Source organism: Protomyctophum bolini (assembly GCF_963924005.1).
Source record: "Protomyctophum bolini genome assembly, chromosome: 2".
Lineage (NCBI taxonomy): Eukaryota > Metazoa > Chordata > Actinopteri > Myctophiformes > Myctophidae > Protomyctophum > Protomyctophum bolini.
This window is the reverse complement of record NC_137863.1, coordinates 19748618-19763617: the sequence shown is the minus strand read 5'-3', so window position 1 is coordinate 19763617 and position 15000 is coordinate 19748618. Positions and strand designations below refer to the sequence as shown.

General features: G+C 45.2%; 1 protein-coding gene across 1 annotated transcript in view; it reads left to right on the top strand.

The window, feature by feature from the left end:
- The window catches only part of celf4 (CUGBP, Elav-like family member 4), a gene marked incomplete at its 3' end in the record, with an annotated part of 141297 nt that overhangs the window by 28055 nt on the left and 98242 nt on the right, over window positions 1-15000 (top strand). The window contains exon 2 of the mRNA XM_080783195.1: window positions 12973-13055. Coding sequence (XP_080639321.1) covers window positions 12973-13055 — 83 coding nt within the window. The remainder of the gene's footprint in view (window positions 1-12972; window positions 13056-15000) is intronic.

Below are 15000 nucleotides of genomic sequence, written 5' to 3'. Positions count from 1 at the left end.
CACATTATGTGTGTACAACAACAAGTTCCCTCAGTGTTTGTGTTAGGAGTTGGGACAGTGTCTGCTGTCTGTCAGCGTGCATGATCATCATGCAGTAGCTAGATGCGCGCTCCAGTGACGGCTGAGAAAGATTAGTTAATTTGTGTCGGATAGGGACTTATTGGTTGGTTTTCCGCTAAATATTAAGGCATGTTTAATGCATCCATGTTGAATGCGTGTGACAAAACAACACAGTGTGTGCGTCTTGCCGTCTTCAAAGCAGGCCAGGCAGCAGAACACAACTCCGCCCCCTATTATCTGAGAGTGGAGCAGCCCTGTTCAATTCTCAACTGCGCATTCCTCCAGTAAGACAAATATAAGATTTTATTATTTAATTTGTAGCGAGTAACGAGGTGTCCGATTTTAAATATAGCGCATTAAAAGTACGATTTTTTCCTTGTAAATGTAACGAAGTAAAAGTAAAAATACAGCAAAAGAAAAGTAGTCAATAAAAGTACAAATTCTCCAAACTTGTACTTAAGTACAGTAACGAAGTAATTGTACTTCGTTATTTTCCACCACTGTAAACTACTATTGTCCCATGCCTACTGTATTATGCTGCATTCACATGGGACCAGGCAAGCGGTGGACGGGAGCAGGACGGTAAGCGGTAGCATCAACGTTACATTTTTTTTATCTTTTTACCGCTCCGTGCCCTGCAGCGCGTTTTGCCGTTTGTCGTCTACCGCTTGCCTGATTCCATGTGAATGTTTTTAGTTGGATAATCCAATCTATGCAGGCTTGATCATTAAAATAAACACACTCTGAAAATGAACTTGTGGCCCACCCATCTGACCACTTAACAGGCATGTGGTCACTGCTTTATGGTGTTCAACCTCACTCGCCATTCGCCACACGTTGGCGTGTATACGTGAGTTTGCGTCCCGTCCGTTTGCGTCAAGTCGGGTTGAGGAGGGACGGGGTCCTGTCACCCGGCCATCGGGGGGAGCGGAGCGGTGGGAGGGGGGGTTGAGGAGGGGGGGGGGGGTCCTGTCACCCGGCCATCGGGGGGAGCGGAGCGGTGGGGGGGGGGTTGAGGAGGGGGGGGGTCCTGTCACCCGGCCATCGGGGGGAGCGGAGCGGTGGGGGGGCGGGGTTGAGGAGGGACGGGGTCCTGTCACCCGGCCATCGGGGGGAGCGGAGCGGTGGGAGGGGGGGGGGGGGGGGGGGTTGAGGAGGGGGGGGGGGGGGTCCTGTCACCCGGCCATCGGGGGGAGCGGTGCGGTGGGAGGGAGGGGGGGGGGGGGTTGAGTGGGGACGGGACGGGGGGGTGTTGGACGACACCGTCCTAATGATGCATTTTCTACTCCATTGATTCAGTGGCTTTGCTCTCCAGTAAATCCTTCACATACAACACATTAGAGCTGGCCCTTTTTCCTCTGCCTGCCCATCGATTAGCACAGCTTAGAGAGACGGACACTCTGGGAGATGGGGACTCGTTATCTACGGGGACTGCATGGTGCACACACACACACACACACACACACACACACACACACACGCACAAGCACACGCACGCACGCACGCGCATGCGCAAAACGCAAACTATAACGTTCTTCTCTTTCTTCCATGTTCTTCTACTATATATATTTTGTGATATATATATATATATGTGAGCTTGTATGTGGATCGTCTCTTACATATGGCTGAAAGGGTTAATGTAGCCTATGTTTTGTAATAATAATCAAAATCTACAAATCGTTCAAAAACAAAAAGTTTAAGTATATAATATTTCCTCTGATGTGCAGGAAAAGTACAGAAAGTTGGAAAAATTGGAGTTACTTTACACCAGTGGTTCCCAAAGTGGGGTCCGGACCCCCCAGGGGTCCTTGAGGGAGTTCCAGCTAAATGATAGTTTGAAACCAAATGAACCCTTCATGGGTCTGTAACTCTGAGAGTGTACAAGTGGAAGTCTTTAGGGTCCATTTGGTTAAATTTGTACACTGCAGAGTTAAATTAACATTGATTTTACAATATAAATTGAGGGTCCCAGAGATAGAAATGTCATTAAAAGTGGTTCCGTGTAGCCTAATGCATGTCAAATGCAAATTAAACTGGTTGAGAATCACCGCTAGAGCCGTGAAAATCTTCTCTAATGGGGGTCCCTGGCATATCTTTTCAAATGGGGGTCCGCTGCAGGCTGATTATTGTCAATTTGGGGGTCCTTGACGTGAAATAGTTTGGGAACCAGTGTTTTACACCAGAGTCAACTTGAGAAGAGGACCAGGCTATACGGAAGACATTGTTATTCTTTTCGACTGTTTTGGTTTGTCATAAATCAGGAGACTTTATCACTACCCCAGGCGTTTGGCGGGCAACGCACAGACCATTTGTTCTCTGCTGCTATTATGCTAGTGCATTGCTGAAAAATGGCACGCATTAACTGTAAAAAGAAAAAAAAAGCTAAAGTAATTTAGCACAATGGCGAAGACAGTTTCGCCGGACATGTCCAGTTATCGAAATTTATTGCAAAAAACCCTTCCGGCCAGTATATTCACCCAGGCCATGCATGCGGTGTGTAATGAGTTTAATTTCAAACATCGTCATAGCCTCATTTCGCCGCAGACCAGGCATGGGGACTTATTTGGTTACAGTTAGTTAGAACTGGAATCACTAATGGCCTCCATTATTATTTAATGCCCCATTCTTTTTATCAGTGACAAATGTTGTAACAAGAAATACAAGATTGTACTAATGTCCCTTTTTGAATCTCATACTTCACCTGCCTAGCACTGGCGGCGGCTGGTTTCCTCGTTCTCCACCCTCGTTCTCTCACTCCACGTCTGACTGTAAATGGTGCATTTATATAGTGCCTTTATTCAAGGCGCTTTACATGGACTGTGCATTACATTCACCCATTCACACACCTTTACATAGACTGTGCTTTAGGCTACATTCACCCATTCACACACCTTTACATAGACTGTGCTTTACATTCACCCATTCACACACCGATTGCGGCGGAAGCCATGCGGGAGCAATTTGGGGCTCAGTGTCTTGCCCAAGGACACTTCGACATGTATACAGGAGGAGCCGGGATTTGAACCGCCGACCCATGGATCATTGGACGACCTGCTCTACCTCTTGAGCCACAGTCGCCCCGACTGTGTCAAAGGTTCTGCGTGGTCGCTGTCGGGACGTAAACCTCGCATCTCCATATTTCGTCATAGTAGCTACAGTACAGTATCACACAAAAGTAGCAAAAAGTAGCCGATCTACAAGCTTACGAGAGGTGGAGAATCCACACATTATTGTGTGTAAAAAAAATAATATATATATATATATATATATATATATATATATATATATATATATATATATCTTTTAAAGTTAATGTAGGCTAAGTGTGTCTGTGGGTTTTACACATATTGAACCGTGTCTATAAATACTATGCATATCCATTTCCTGAAAAGTATGAATGCTAGAGAGGCAGCAGGGCTGAAATTCCCTTAAAGGGCACTTTTGACAAAAGTGTCAGAAATAGCGGATCATATATTATGAGCTGCCTACCTCAGAGTAGGCAGCTAGTATGTAGTATGTAGTATGTTGTATGTAGTATGTAGCTGCCTATACCTCAGAGTAGGCAGCTAGTATGTGCACACTCTTTAGCTACTGTGACGATGCAGCCTAAATACGACTTGGATTTCTACACAAAAGATAAATTATTTCAACGCAAAATGTGCATTCAAGTTCAGGAGAGTTTGGAAAAAGTCGATTCTGCTGAACCTTCAGGTATGGCATTTACTATAGTAAAGCCATAGTAAATGTTGCATTCACGGTCTGGAGGGGGCAGTTTTTTTTATGTCTATGCGTGCACATGCCTGAGTAACAGTCCTGGACATGCAGGGTTTCCGGCCAGCAGTCTTGTGCTGAAGTGAGAGTTGAGGAATCTGCATATGGAGTCTATATAGGAGAGAACCGGGGACTGCTATAACAGTCCATTATAAATGAACTCGCGATCACTCTCGTAATATTGCCCCCTTATAATATAGTTCTGTCGCACTCTGCGCTGAAATAATATCACGCTCAAGACCAGTATTCATTAGTCCCCGAAAACAGCTTCTGAATTTTTAAGGCCTGTTTTACAGAATGAAAAAAAGGGGGTAAAAAAAAAGTGTTGATGGTCTCTGAAGGGCAATTGAAGTCGGAGTTTTCTTTTTAAGCCCCTCTTGTTGGCGGTGCGAGCGCACTCTGCTATTCTCCCAGCTCGGATTGTGGGGCTTCAAAGTGCTTTTTTTTTTATTTAATCAGGGTTTACAGCTGCCAATTAAAGATTTTTAAGATGATACGGGGGGAGAAAGCGCTCCCAGAGACCTTGCCGCCAGTATCCCTCCTCCCCCTAAAATAGCCTCCCATCAACCTCTTGTCTATTCTTCCATGGTGAGTAATGATCTTAAAGGTCGGGGTAGGTGAAGGGGACATGACGGACTGCCGCTCACTTTATTGAATTACCAACCCTGTTGCCGGAATGTTGCCGTGAACATGTGTGTGTGTGTGTGTGTGTGTGTGTGTGTGTGTGTGTGTGTGTGTGTGTGTGTCTTTCCCTATCTCTCTCTCTCTCTCTCTCTCTCTCCCTCCCTCTCTCCGTCAGTCTTCACTTGATACATATAAAGGCAGAAAAGCCTAAAACGAATCTAAAAAACAACAAAAAAAAAACATCAATAATAGTGAAAATAGCATGGATCCACAAGCTCACGACATGTCTTGGGGAGCTTGTGGATCAGCTATTTTCAGTCAATTTGATTTGGTTAATAAATAATGTACTTCCCTTCCTATGGAAATCCCATGATAGAAATATAGTGGTCCTATAGTGGAGTCAATAGTACAATATTTGCCTTTGAAATGTAGTGGAGTTGTGAAAGTAATATAGAAAATATCCCAAATCAAGAGTAAATCACAGAGTGTTTTTGGGTGTCAGCATTAATTGGCATCATAACTGTTTAGCAAAGCTTAGTTTGTAAGGCGAGTATAAAATCATCTCAGCACAACATCGCTTTGAATAATAATTGATGACCGTGATCGCTCTCTTGAACGCTAGTGTCCATATTCATGGGCCTATACACTATTCGATGAAAACAGCCAATCTACAAGCTCACAGTGCATCGCAAATCGATTCTTCACTTCGCAGTCGATGTTCAAACAGGAGGGAGCCCACAATTGAGCCCTTTGGAATTTGTTAAAGTATAGTCGAATGAATACATAAGATGCTCTGAAAGAGAACTCTCTGTTCGACAAGCTCCAAATGTTGTTTGTGTTGGTATCGTTTTATGGCTCTTTGAAGCAGATCTAAACAATCACATCAAGCTTACCAAGAGTCAGCTGTACACGACTGGATCAGAACTCTCCTCAATGCCATTCAGTTCTGTATACCTCTTTATCCTTTGTTTCTTCTTCTCTAACGAGGCCATAGCGCATTTCTCTCAACTTGGGATATTTTCTGTTATTATTTATTTTGACCCGAGTGAATTGAAGTCTATTATCTATTCTAAGCCATGCTATAACCCAAAAAAATCGAGTGGGATAAGGTTCTTGTCTTAAGGTCAGCCTTAAAAAAAAGGAAAAAAAGGAAAACACCAAAAAATATATTCCAGTGTTTTCTGAGCAAAGGCTGTCCTTGGTCAAACCTCTCTGGAGGAGATAACCTACGTGCTAACAGAACTATTATTGACTGCATTCGGACGCTTCTTTAACAAAGTTTTCGTGACAAAGTTCCAGGACTATATGAGGCACTGATGGACACATTAACATAAAGCCATTTAACCACTTAAACCCCATAGCTGACCGGAGTCCCTCATGGCCCTAAACTAGAGGATTTATTGTGGGGAAAGCGTTCACTGAAAATAGCCGATCGATCCTGGCTTAAAGCTTTCCCCACAACAATACCAATGCTGGGTTTTCAGTGGTTTAACCATTTGAACCGCAAACATTTGACGAAAATATCAGATCTACAAGCTCTGGTTCTACAAGGATGGTGGCGAGACGAGAGGAGGGAACTTTCAGCTCTTTAAAAAAAAAACAATCCTAGAATTAATAGGCCTGGGATAATTGCATGGAGAAATCTGCGCAATAACATTTCTCCAGCGTATAGCTTTGGAAGGCATGAGCTGAGGCATAATGGCGGGCTGGTACGAAGTAATTAATAGCTCTAGAAACACCCCGACTGTGCCGGGCTGTGTATTACATCATGAATGCATTCATGGAGGCTTGTCACGAGGAGGGGACGACACAACCTGGCCTCCGTTCTCCTAATGGGACAAGAACGACGTAGCGAGCTATATAGCACAGTGTCAACGATCCCCAAAATGAGATATATTCGGCTGCAGACCCCCGTCGAAAACCATATTTTTTTTTGCCAGGGACATCCAGAAGCAAAGATCTGAGTTAAAATGTCCGCGTATAGAAAAATAGCAGATCTACAAGCTCATATTGTGACACGAAGTGACACGATATGATCGTGCAGATCTGCTATTTTTTAACATATTGAAGTATAAAAACAAAACAAAACAAAACAAAGCACATTTAGCTGGGGACCCCTTACTGGTACCCCCCATCCCATGGCGTCCCTCCCCGGACCCCACTTTGATCAGAACCAATGAGCTATAGCACAGACACCACTGCTTCCTGTACAGGACGTGGGTCCATGGAAGCGGGTGACACTTTTAATACCGTGACCAAGCAACTCCCAAGGTTACAGGAGTAGACTGCACTCGTGACTAGAGTGTTAGCGGTTCACATCCCAGGGCTGGCTCTACAGCTGCACGGGCAGAGAGACTCCAGCGTCAAGGTGCCTTTCAGCAAGGCACTTAATCTCCAGCAGCACTGGTGGAGTGGCACAGCAGCAGTGGCAGGCAGCACCGCGCCACCAGCAGCAGGAAAAAGATGAGTCTGCACAGCGCCCTATAAGACTGTGTGTGTGTGTGTGTGTGTGTGTGTGTGTGTGTGTGTGTGTGTGTGTGTGTGTGAGAGAGAGAGAGACAGCACTGTATGAATGTGAAGCAAGTGAATGTGTGTTAATGGGTAGCCCACCCTGCATATCTACTGTTTGTGTGTCCGTGTGCGCCGTGTGCCCACAGCCGCATACATTCACGCACGCACACACGCACGCACGCACGCTTACGTATACAGTACTGTGACTATGAGTGTACTGTATGTATATATATATATATGTACAGTACACACTCACTCACACGCAATGATATCAACTGACATGATTTTTTTCCCCCGCCTCAACCTTTCGTGTCCTAGAGATGCTATGATTAGCAGCATGGCGTAGAAGGGCCTTGAATATGGAGGGGAAAAGAGAAGGGGGAAAAGAAATAATAGTAATCTTATAAGGAATGGAGTCTGATTGTAAACTCCAGTATTCTGAATGGATTACACCCGGGCCCCCGAAATGCCACGGAACTTGTTCTGCCTGAAACGGACCCCGCTAAGCCCCCAATTCAATTAGACGCCGCCGAAATTGGATTTACGATTTGCATTTTCTCGCAGCGGGCAATAAGGTGGATGAAAGGGAACTGATTTGAAAAAAAAAAGAGAAATTACAGTTTGACATTTTGAGCTTTCAGCACATGTGCTACTAGTATCTCGAGAGACACACGGTGGATTCCGGAGGACCCTTACGGGCATTTTTTTTTAAATCTCAGAGTTCAGCTTCACCCTTTCGTATTTTGTATAGTGCGCGGAGGTATAGCGGAGTCAAGGGTTTTTTCTTTTTCTCCTGTAGTTGACAAGGTCACAGCTCAGCGCGGTCCAACGCCTCTGTCTTTTTAATGAGGGCTGGTGACAGTGGGTGGATTTGGAAGAGTCTCTTTTCTTCAGCAACCACCCCCCCCCCTCCCCTCCCCCCCTCTCTTCCCTACAATAAGTATTCATACATCTCTACCCATTCCCTATAGTCACTGTCTTTCATCTTTTCCCTTTCTCTTCTCCATATTATTCCCCTCTCTCTCTCTCTCTCTCTCTCTCTCTGTGGGTGTGTGTCCCTTTAGGGTGTCTGCAGTGGTTGAGATAAGAAGCCAGTGTAGGACACAGGGGGATGGTGTTCACAGAAGCTTGCTGATCTTATCTGACTCTCTCTCTCTCCTCTCTCTCTCTCTCTCTCTCTCTCTCTCATACTTAGCATCCCTCACTGCAAGGGCTTCCTCTGTTGTTCCCCCGTCCCCTGTTCCTTCTCCGTCCCCTGTCCTACTGTCAGTCTCTCTCTCTCTCTCTCTCTCTCTCTCTCTCTCTCTCTCTCTCTCTCTCTCTCTCTCTCTCTCTCTCTCTCTCTCTCTCTCTCTCTCTCTCTCTCTCTCTCTCTCTCTCTCTCTCTCTCTCCATTCTCTCAGATCTCCTCTGCGGTGCTGTCTGTCTGTTGATTTGAATTTGAAGTGATTGGAAACCAAATTGGCAGCACATTGACAGCAGAAACAAACAGCTTATCTCTGTGCCTCTCCTGGGCCAACGTGGGTCTTAGTTAGATACCAGCCCAGCCGGCTGCCAGCATCTGACTCCTGACAATTGGACGTTTGTTGACTCTCGCGCTTTCATGTGTGTGTGCGTGCGTGAGCGTGCGTGAGCGTGCGTGTGCGTGCGTACACGTGTGTGTCTGAGCACAACCAGATCGCGCCGCCGTGTGTGGGTGTCAGCCGTGAATTGCGGAGGCTCGCACGCGAACGTACCTTTTCCTCCCCGTGTTGGGCAGGACCTAGAGTTAGTTAGACCTATAGTTAGTTAGACCTATAGTTAGTTAGACCTATAGTTAGTTAGTTAGACCTATAGTTAGTTAGACCTATAGTTAGTTAGTTAGACCGCGACTGAGACGCAACGTTTGACACGGCAACTGCGGGTTGCGACCCGAGTGCGAGTTGCGACCCGATAGGCACAGAATAGTAAACCCCCCCCCCACACAATGAACACTGTGGAGCGCTCCGTAGCTCACCCGTCTCACCCAATCACAATCCAAGCCCCTCCCACCCGGGGAGGAAAAAACGTTGTGCTCCCGCGAGAGCGGCACTGGCATGTATAGCGTTAATGCGACATCGCCCATGCATGCAGAGCAGTGTTGATTTCGTCAACTGAAACTATAACGAAAAACATTCGTCGAATACCTTTTTTCACCGATGAAAACTATAAAGCTATACAATAAACTATAAAAAATATAAACTAGACAGAAATGTTAGGGAGGGGACTAGTGGAGAAGAGATCCAGTCAAACTAAAAGACTATAGACGTTTTATGTTCGGTTGCACTCGGGTGTTTGCGCTCTGAAAGTAGCAGCGCAACGCGTTGTGGCTATTTATAGCATGTGCAAAGTCTAAAAAACATTAAAACATTTCAGATGACTTAATTATGACTAAAACGATGTATACTAATTAATGCATTCAAAAGACTATGACTATAGTAAAACTAAACTATAAATCAAAATGTGCCGTCACAATCAACGCCACTATACGACTGGCATGCAGCGTATAGCCACAGCGCCCAGATAGAGTACTACATATATATATATATATATATATATGTATAGGAGGGAGGATGGGGGGAGGGGGGGGAGGTGGCCCGAGCTGTCAGCGTCCAGCTCCTACTCTGCCTAATGAGAGAGAAGAAGGCCCCGTTAATTAAAAAAAAACACACGCCAACAGGCAGGCGGAGTCTCTCCCCAGCGCCCCGCCATCAGGACGACCCGGGGGTTAAAGACACCGAGACACGAGAGAGAGGGGGGGGTGGGGGTGGGGGGCTGCATACGAGGTGCCGGGAGGGAGAGAGGGAGGGAGAGAGAGAGGGAGGCATGCCGTGCATGCAGTGCTGCTTCTACATACATGGTGCATACAGCGCATACCGTGCAGCTCTGATGTAAATAGCCCCCGGTATTATGCATGAGAACAAAGAAGGTCTGCTATATCACGATATATATAGGGGAGAGAGAGAGAGAGAGAGAGAGAGAGAGAGAGCTATTAAAGGAAACTCATACAGTAAGTCGTCGCAGTGCACACAGAAACCCCTTATCTCCATATTCTAACTTTTTGCGTGTTTCTTTCCGTAAATGAACGCGCGTGAGTACTGCATGTGTAAGTGTGATCACACTACAGTGTCACACAAACGTACAGCAGATCCACGAAACGTAAAAGTTCCGTAGATCTTTATTAATTTGAATCCTGAAGAGTCACAGTTTTGTGATATATGAGATTTCCACAGAGACGAAATGTGCCTTTCCTTTTTTTCTCCTCTGGGTGGAGGAGTGTGTGTGGGGGGGGGGGAGGGGGCTAGGGTCTATTGTAATCTTTTTATAATGCTCAGTCTTCGATGTTCCCGAAACCAGCTGTAATTCCTTGGTCCCCTTGTGCTCTCCTTTCTAACAATGGAGGACGTTCTGTGGATGCTGCAGCACGCCTCAAACCAAAAACTGTGAGAAATTGGGACTTTTCCAGTTCCGTGCCCCCTTTGTTTAAGATATTATTTTGTCTGTACAGTATAGCTGCCTTTGTTTGTTTCTCCCTCAAAGCCCTGAAAACAAGTCACTGTCTGTGTCCTGTCACTGGTGATAGCTAATAGTTCCTTGGACTATTAAGTTGTCTACAGCATCAAAGCTGAAATAGGAAAACATCTGAATTTAAAGGTTTTGGGATTTTGATGATATCAGATAGTCATCGTCTTACTGTAAAAAACCTGAATATAAAGGTGTACTGGGGTTTTGATGACATCAGATAGTCATCATCTTACTGTAGGCCTATTCAGTGCTTAAATGTCTTCATTTTGTTGCAACTCATAAAATCATTTGCCTTCATCAGTGGATTGCAGGGGGTGCAACAGTAAATTCAATTGAACTAATCAATTTAGAATGATCTATAATTGATAATAATCAATCCCTATTTTTGCCGCATGTCATCAGGGTGCGAAGCGTTTCCAAAAACGTAAAAAAACCCCCAAAAAAACAACCTTATATTATATATATAAATATATATTATATATATCATCTCTGTCAGGGTGGAAACAGTCCAAAACTGTTACTTTTCAGGATTCATCATATTCGAAAAGTAGCAGAAAGTTATGCTACTTTGGACGCTGCAGTGAGATCACGTAGGGCAAACATTTACAATAAACAAGTTAGAATATGGACTTATAGGGAGATAAGAGGTGTCTGTCTGGCCGACAGCACCGATAAAAGTAATAATATTTGCTTACACAAAGTTAGGCAAAGCAGCTCATTCTCCGTCAGCGCTCCATTTGATTGGAATGAGCTCCAGAAGTCACTGCCTTTCCTTCATGGGTAAATTCAGGGAAATTATTTCCAGCACTTTTGTTCAACATTGAAACTGTTTTAATTATTTCTCAAGCTATCTTTTATATAGTTTTTAGTTTTCAGTGTTTTCTGTCTTCTGATTCATATATTACATTTTTGTTGTACTGTATATTGCTAATTTTGTGTTCTGTTATTCGGCTACATTGAAAATGAGGGCCTGCCCCTCAGTTGTACTCCGAGTTTAAATAAAGGTTATGATGAATAATCAATGGGATAATTGCCGAGAACGGAATGGGTATTTGCAGTTGCCCGGGTGGATTGACAGTTGGTCATGACCAGCACAGTGACAGTGATGGATGGGTGGGGAGTCCCCCCCTCCCCCATGTCCCCCCTCCTCCTCCCACCCCCCAGGTGTGTACAGAACCACTGCATTGTGGGTAGTCTCCCTGGTGGAAGGTATAGGTTTACTTATTGTTATACTTTTAAGTACAATGTTGACTCATGATTGGCTGGAACGCGATGATGTCATGATGATGTACGATGATATAAGAGCGCCCCTCACTTCACACGGGTGAGATTTGTAATATTGTGGTTTCGTATAATTTTATACGTACAGAAAGCAACAACATCCGAGTACACTTCGTCCACACAGCTGGTATAGTTTCCGAACATACGGAGCCGTGAGGTGGGTGGGAGGCGGTGGTGATGGTGGGTGGATGGGGACTCTGGGGAGTTAGGGGGGGTGGGGGGGGGTGTACTGTCAGAAAGATGTCTCTCCCTGTCACAGCAGACAGGGAGGCGCGATGGATGGATGGATAACTGCTATTTCAGAATGCTGGGGGGGGAGATAGAGAGAGACAGAGAGAGAGAGACTCTGTCAGATGTTGACGTGCTTGGCGGGTGGGGGGTGGCGGGGAGAGAGCTAGCGACCGGCCCTCCGGCACCATCACAGTGCCCGGCGATCCGCTATGAAAAACGGCAACTTTTATATTTTTGTATGTGTTTGCACGCACGCACGCATGCATGCACGCATGCAGTGTCACACAAACACAACTGCTGTTTGGTCATTCCCTCTGTGTGCTGCTGCCCCTGGCTCTCCTGGTGCACACACACACACACACACACACACACACACACACACACACACATGCTCACACAAACTCCCATAATTCCCAGAGCGACCATGTAGGCAGAGTTTCAGAGTGATGGCTGCAGGCTCAGTCTGTGTGTGTGCGTGCGTGCGTGCGTGTGTGTGAGCGTGGTTGGCGGATGAGTGTGCTGTTTGTGGCTATTTCAGTGGTGATGTCGGGCAGAAACCTCTATATCGCCATATTTAAACGTTTCATGTTTCTTGGATTCGTAAGTCAACGTTTTACTCGATCACACTGTGACTACGGCATCACACGACAGCATTAAAAGTATACAGAGCAGACCTGGAAACGACGCGTTTCCAGCTTCTACAGTATACTCGCTACTGAATTTGAATCCTGACGAGTCAGGACATATGAGGTTTCAGGAGGTTTCGGGAGACCGAAATGTGTGTGTTGCTTTTTTGTTCAGTGATGATAATGTCCCATCCCCCCTCTCTCCTCTGTCCCCAGTTAGCGTACAGTATAACATAATTATCTCTTCCTCTCCTCCTCGCCTCATCTCTCTCTCTCTCTCTCTCTCTCTCTCTCTCTCTCTCTCTCTCTCTCTCTCTCTCTCCAGGCTGTGCCTTCCTCACCTACTGTGCCAGAGAGTCGGCCCTGAAAGCCCAGAATGCTTTGCATGAGCAGAAGACGCTGCCAGGGGTAAGTCCAACAGAGCAGCAGGGGGGCCCCAGTGGAGCACACACACACATCCCCTCCCCCTTCCTTAATACCACACACACACACACACACACACACACACACACACACACACACACACACACACACACACACACACACACACACACACACACACACACACACACACACACACACACACACACACACACACACACACACACACACACACACACACACACACACACACACACACACACACACACACACACACACACACACACACACACACACACACACACCCCTTCCATTAATACTATACATACACAAAGTTCCCCATGCAGAAAAAACCCTGCTCTCTTTCATACCGCACGCACGCACGCACGCACGCACGCAAACACACACAATTATTATAGAACCTGGTCTATAATATAGACCAGGTTCGGCACCATATTATGGTGCCGAACCTGGTCTATATTATAGACCAGGTTCTAGAACCTTTTCAAGTCAAGGAACATGTTTCATGCCATGCAGGGACCCTCAGAAGAGAAACAAGGAACATGTTTCATGCCATGCAGGGACCCTCAGAAGAGAAACAAAATAGCAAATAACAATAGCATTATAGTCCGACAACGTGGCTTCGTGTGGTGTTAGGGGTTAATTTAACCCATTTAGACGTGAGGACGCGTCTGTGTCACCTTACAGCTTTTAACCACTTCAACCAATATTTAAAACTTTATCGCTGTTGAAAAATAGCAGATCTACAAGCTCTGCAATTTTTTGTATGCAAATCTTTTAAGATATTTTCTTTCACAGTGAAGGGTTTTTTTTAACTAAAATATTTGCTTCTGGGGAGTCCCTGCAAACAACATAATTTTGAGATGGGCGTCCTTGGCCAAATAAAATACGCATAATTCCTGTGGGTCCTTGACATGAAAAAGTTTGAGCACTGCTGATATGGAAACATCGTTTTTTTTTGAAAATTGTCATTATTTAGATTTGTAGAATCTGGTGTTAGGTCGTAATGGGTTAAGGACAGGGTTAGCGATGGGGCGAGTCGGACCAACGTGCCATCGCAATAACACGCCGTCGGAATAATAATGTACAGTAGACTACAGATCCATGTACAGTAGACTACAGATCCATGTACAGTAGACTACAGATCCATGTACAGTAGACTACAGATCCATGTACAGTAGACTACAGATCCATGTACAGTAGACTACAGATCCATGTACAGTAGACTACAGATCCATGTACAGTAGACTACAGATCCATGTACAGTAGACTACAGATCCATGTACAGTAGACTACAGATCCATGTACAGTAGACCACAGATCCATGTACAGTAGACTACAGATCCATGTACAGTAGACTACAGATCCATGTACAGTAGACTACAGATCCATGTACAGTAGACTACAGATCCATGTACAGTAGACTACAGATCCATGTACAGAAGACTACAGATCCATGTACAGAAGACTACAGATCCATGTACAGTAGACTACAGATCCATGTACAGTAGACCACAGATCCATGTACAGTAGACTACAGATCCATGTACAGAAGACTACAGATCCATGTACAGTAGACTACAGATCCATGTACAGTAGACTACAGATCCATGTACAGTAGACTACAGATCCATGTACAGTAGACTACAGATCCATGTACAGTAGACTACAGATCCATGTACAGTAGACTACAGATCCATGTACAGTAGACTACAGATACAGTAGACTACAGATCCATGTACAGTAGACTACAGATCCATGTACAGTAGACCACAGATCCATGTACAGTAGACTACAGATCCATGTACAGTAGACTACAGATCCATGTACAGTAGACTACAGATCCATGTACAGTAGACTACAGATCCATGTACAGTAGACTACAGATCCATGTACAGTAGACTACAGATACAGTAGACTACAGATCCATGTACAGTAGACTACAGATCCA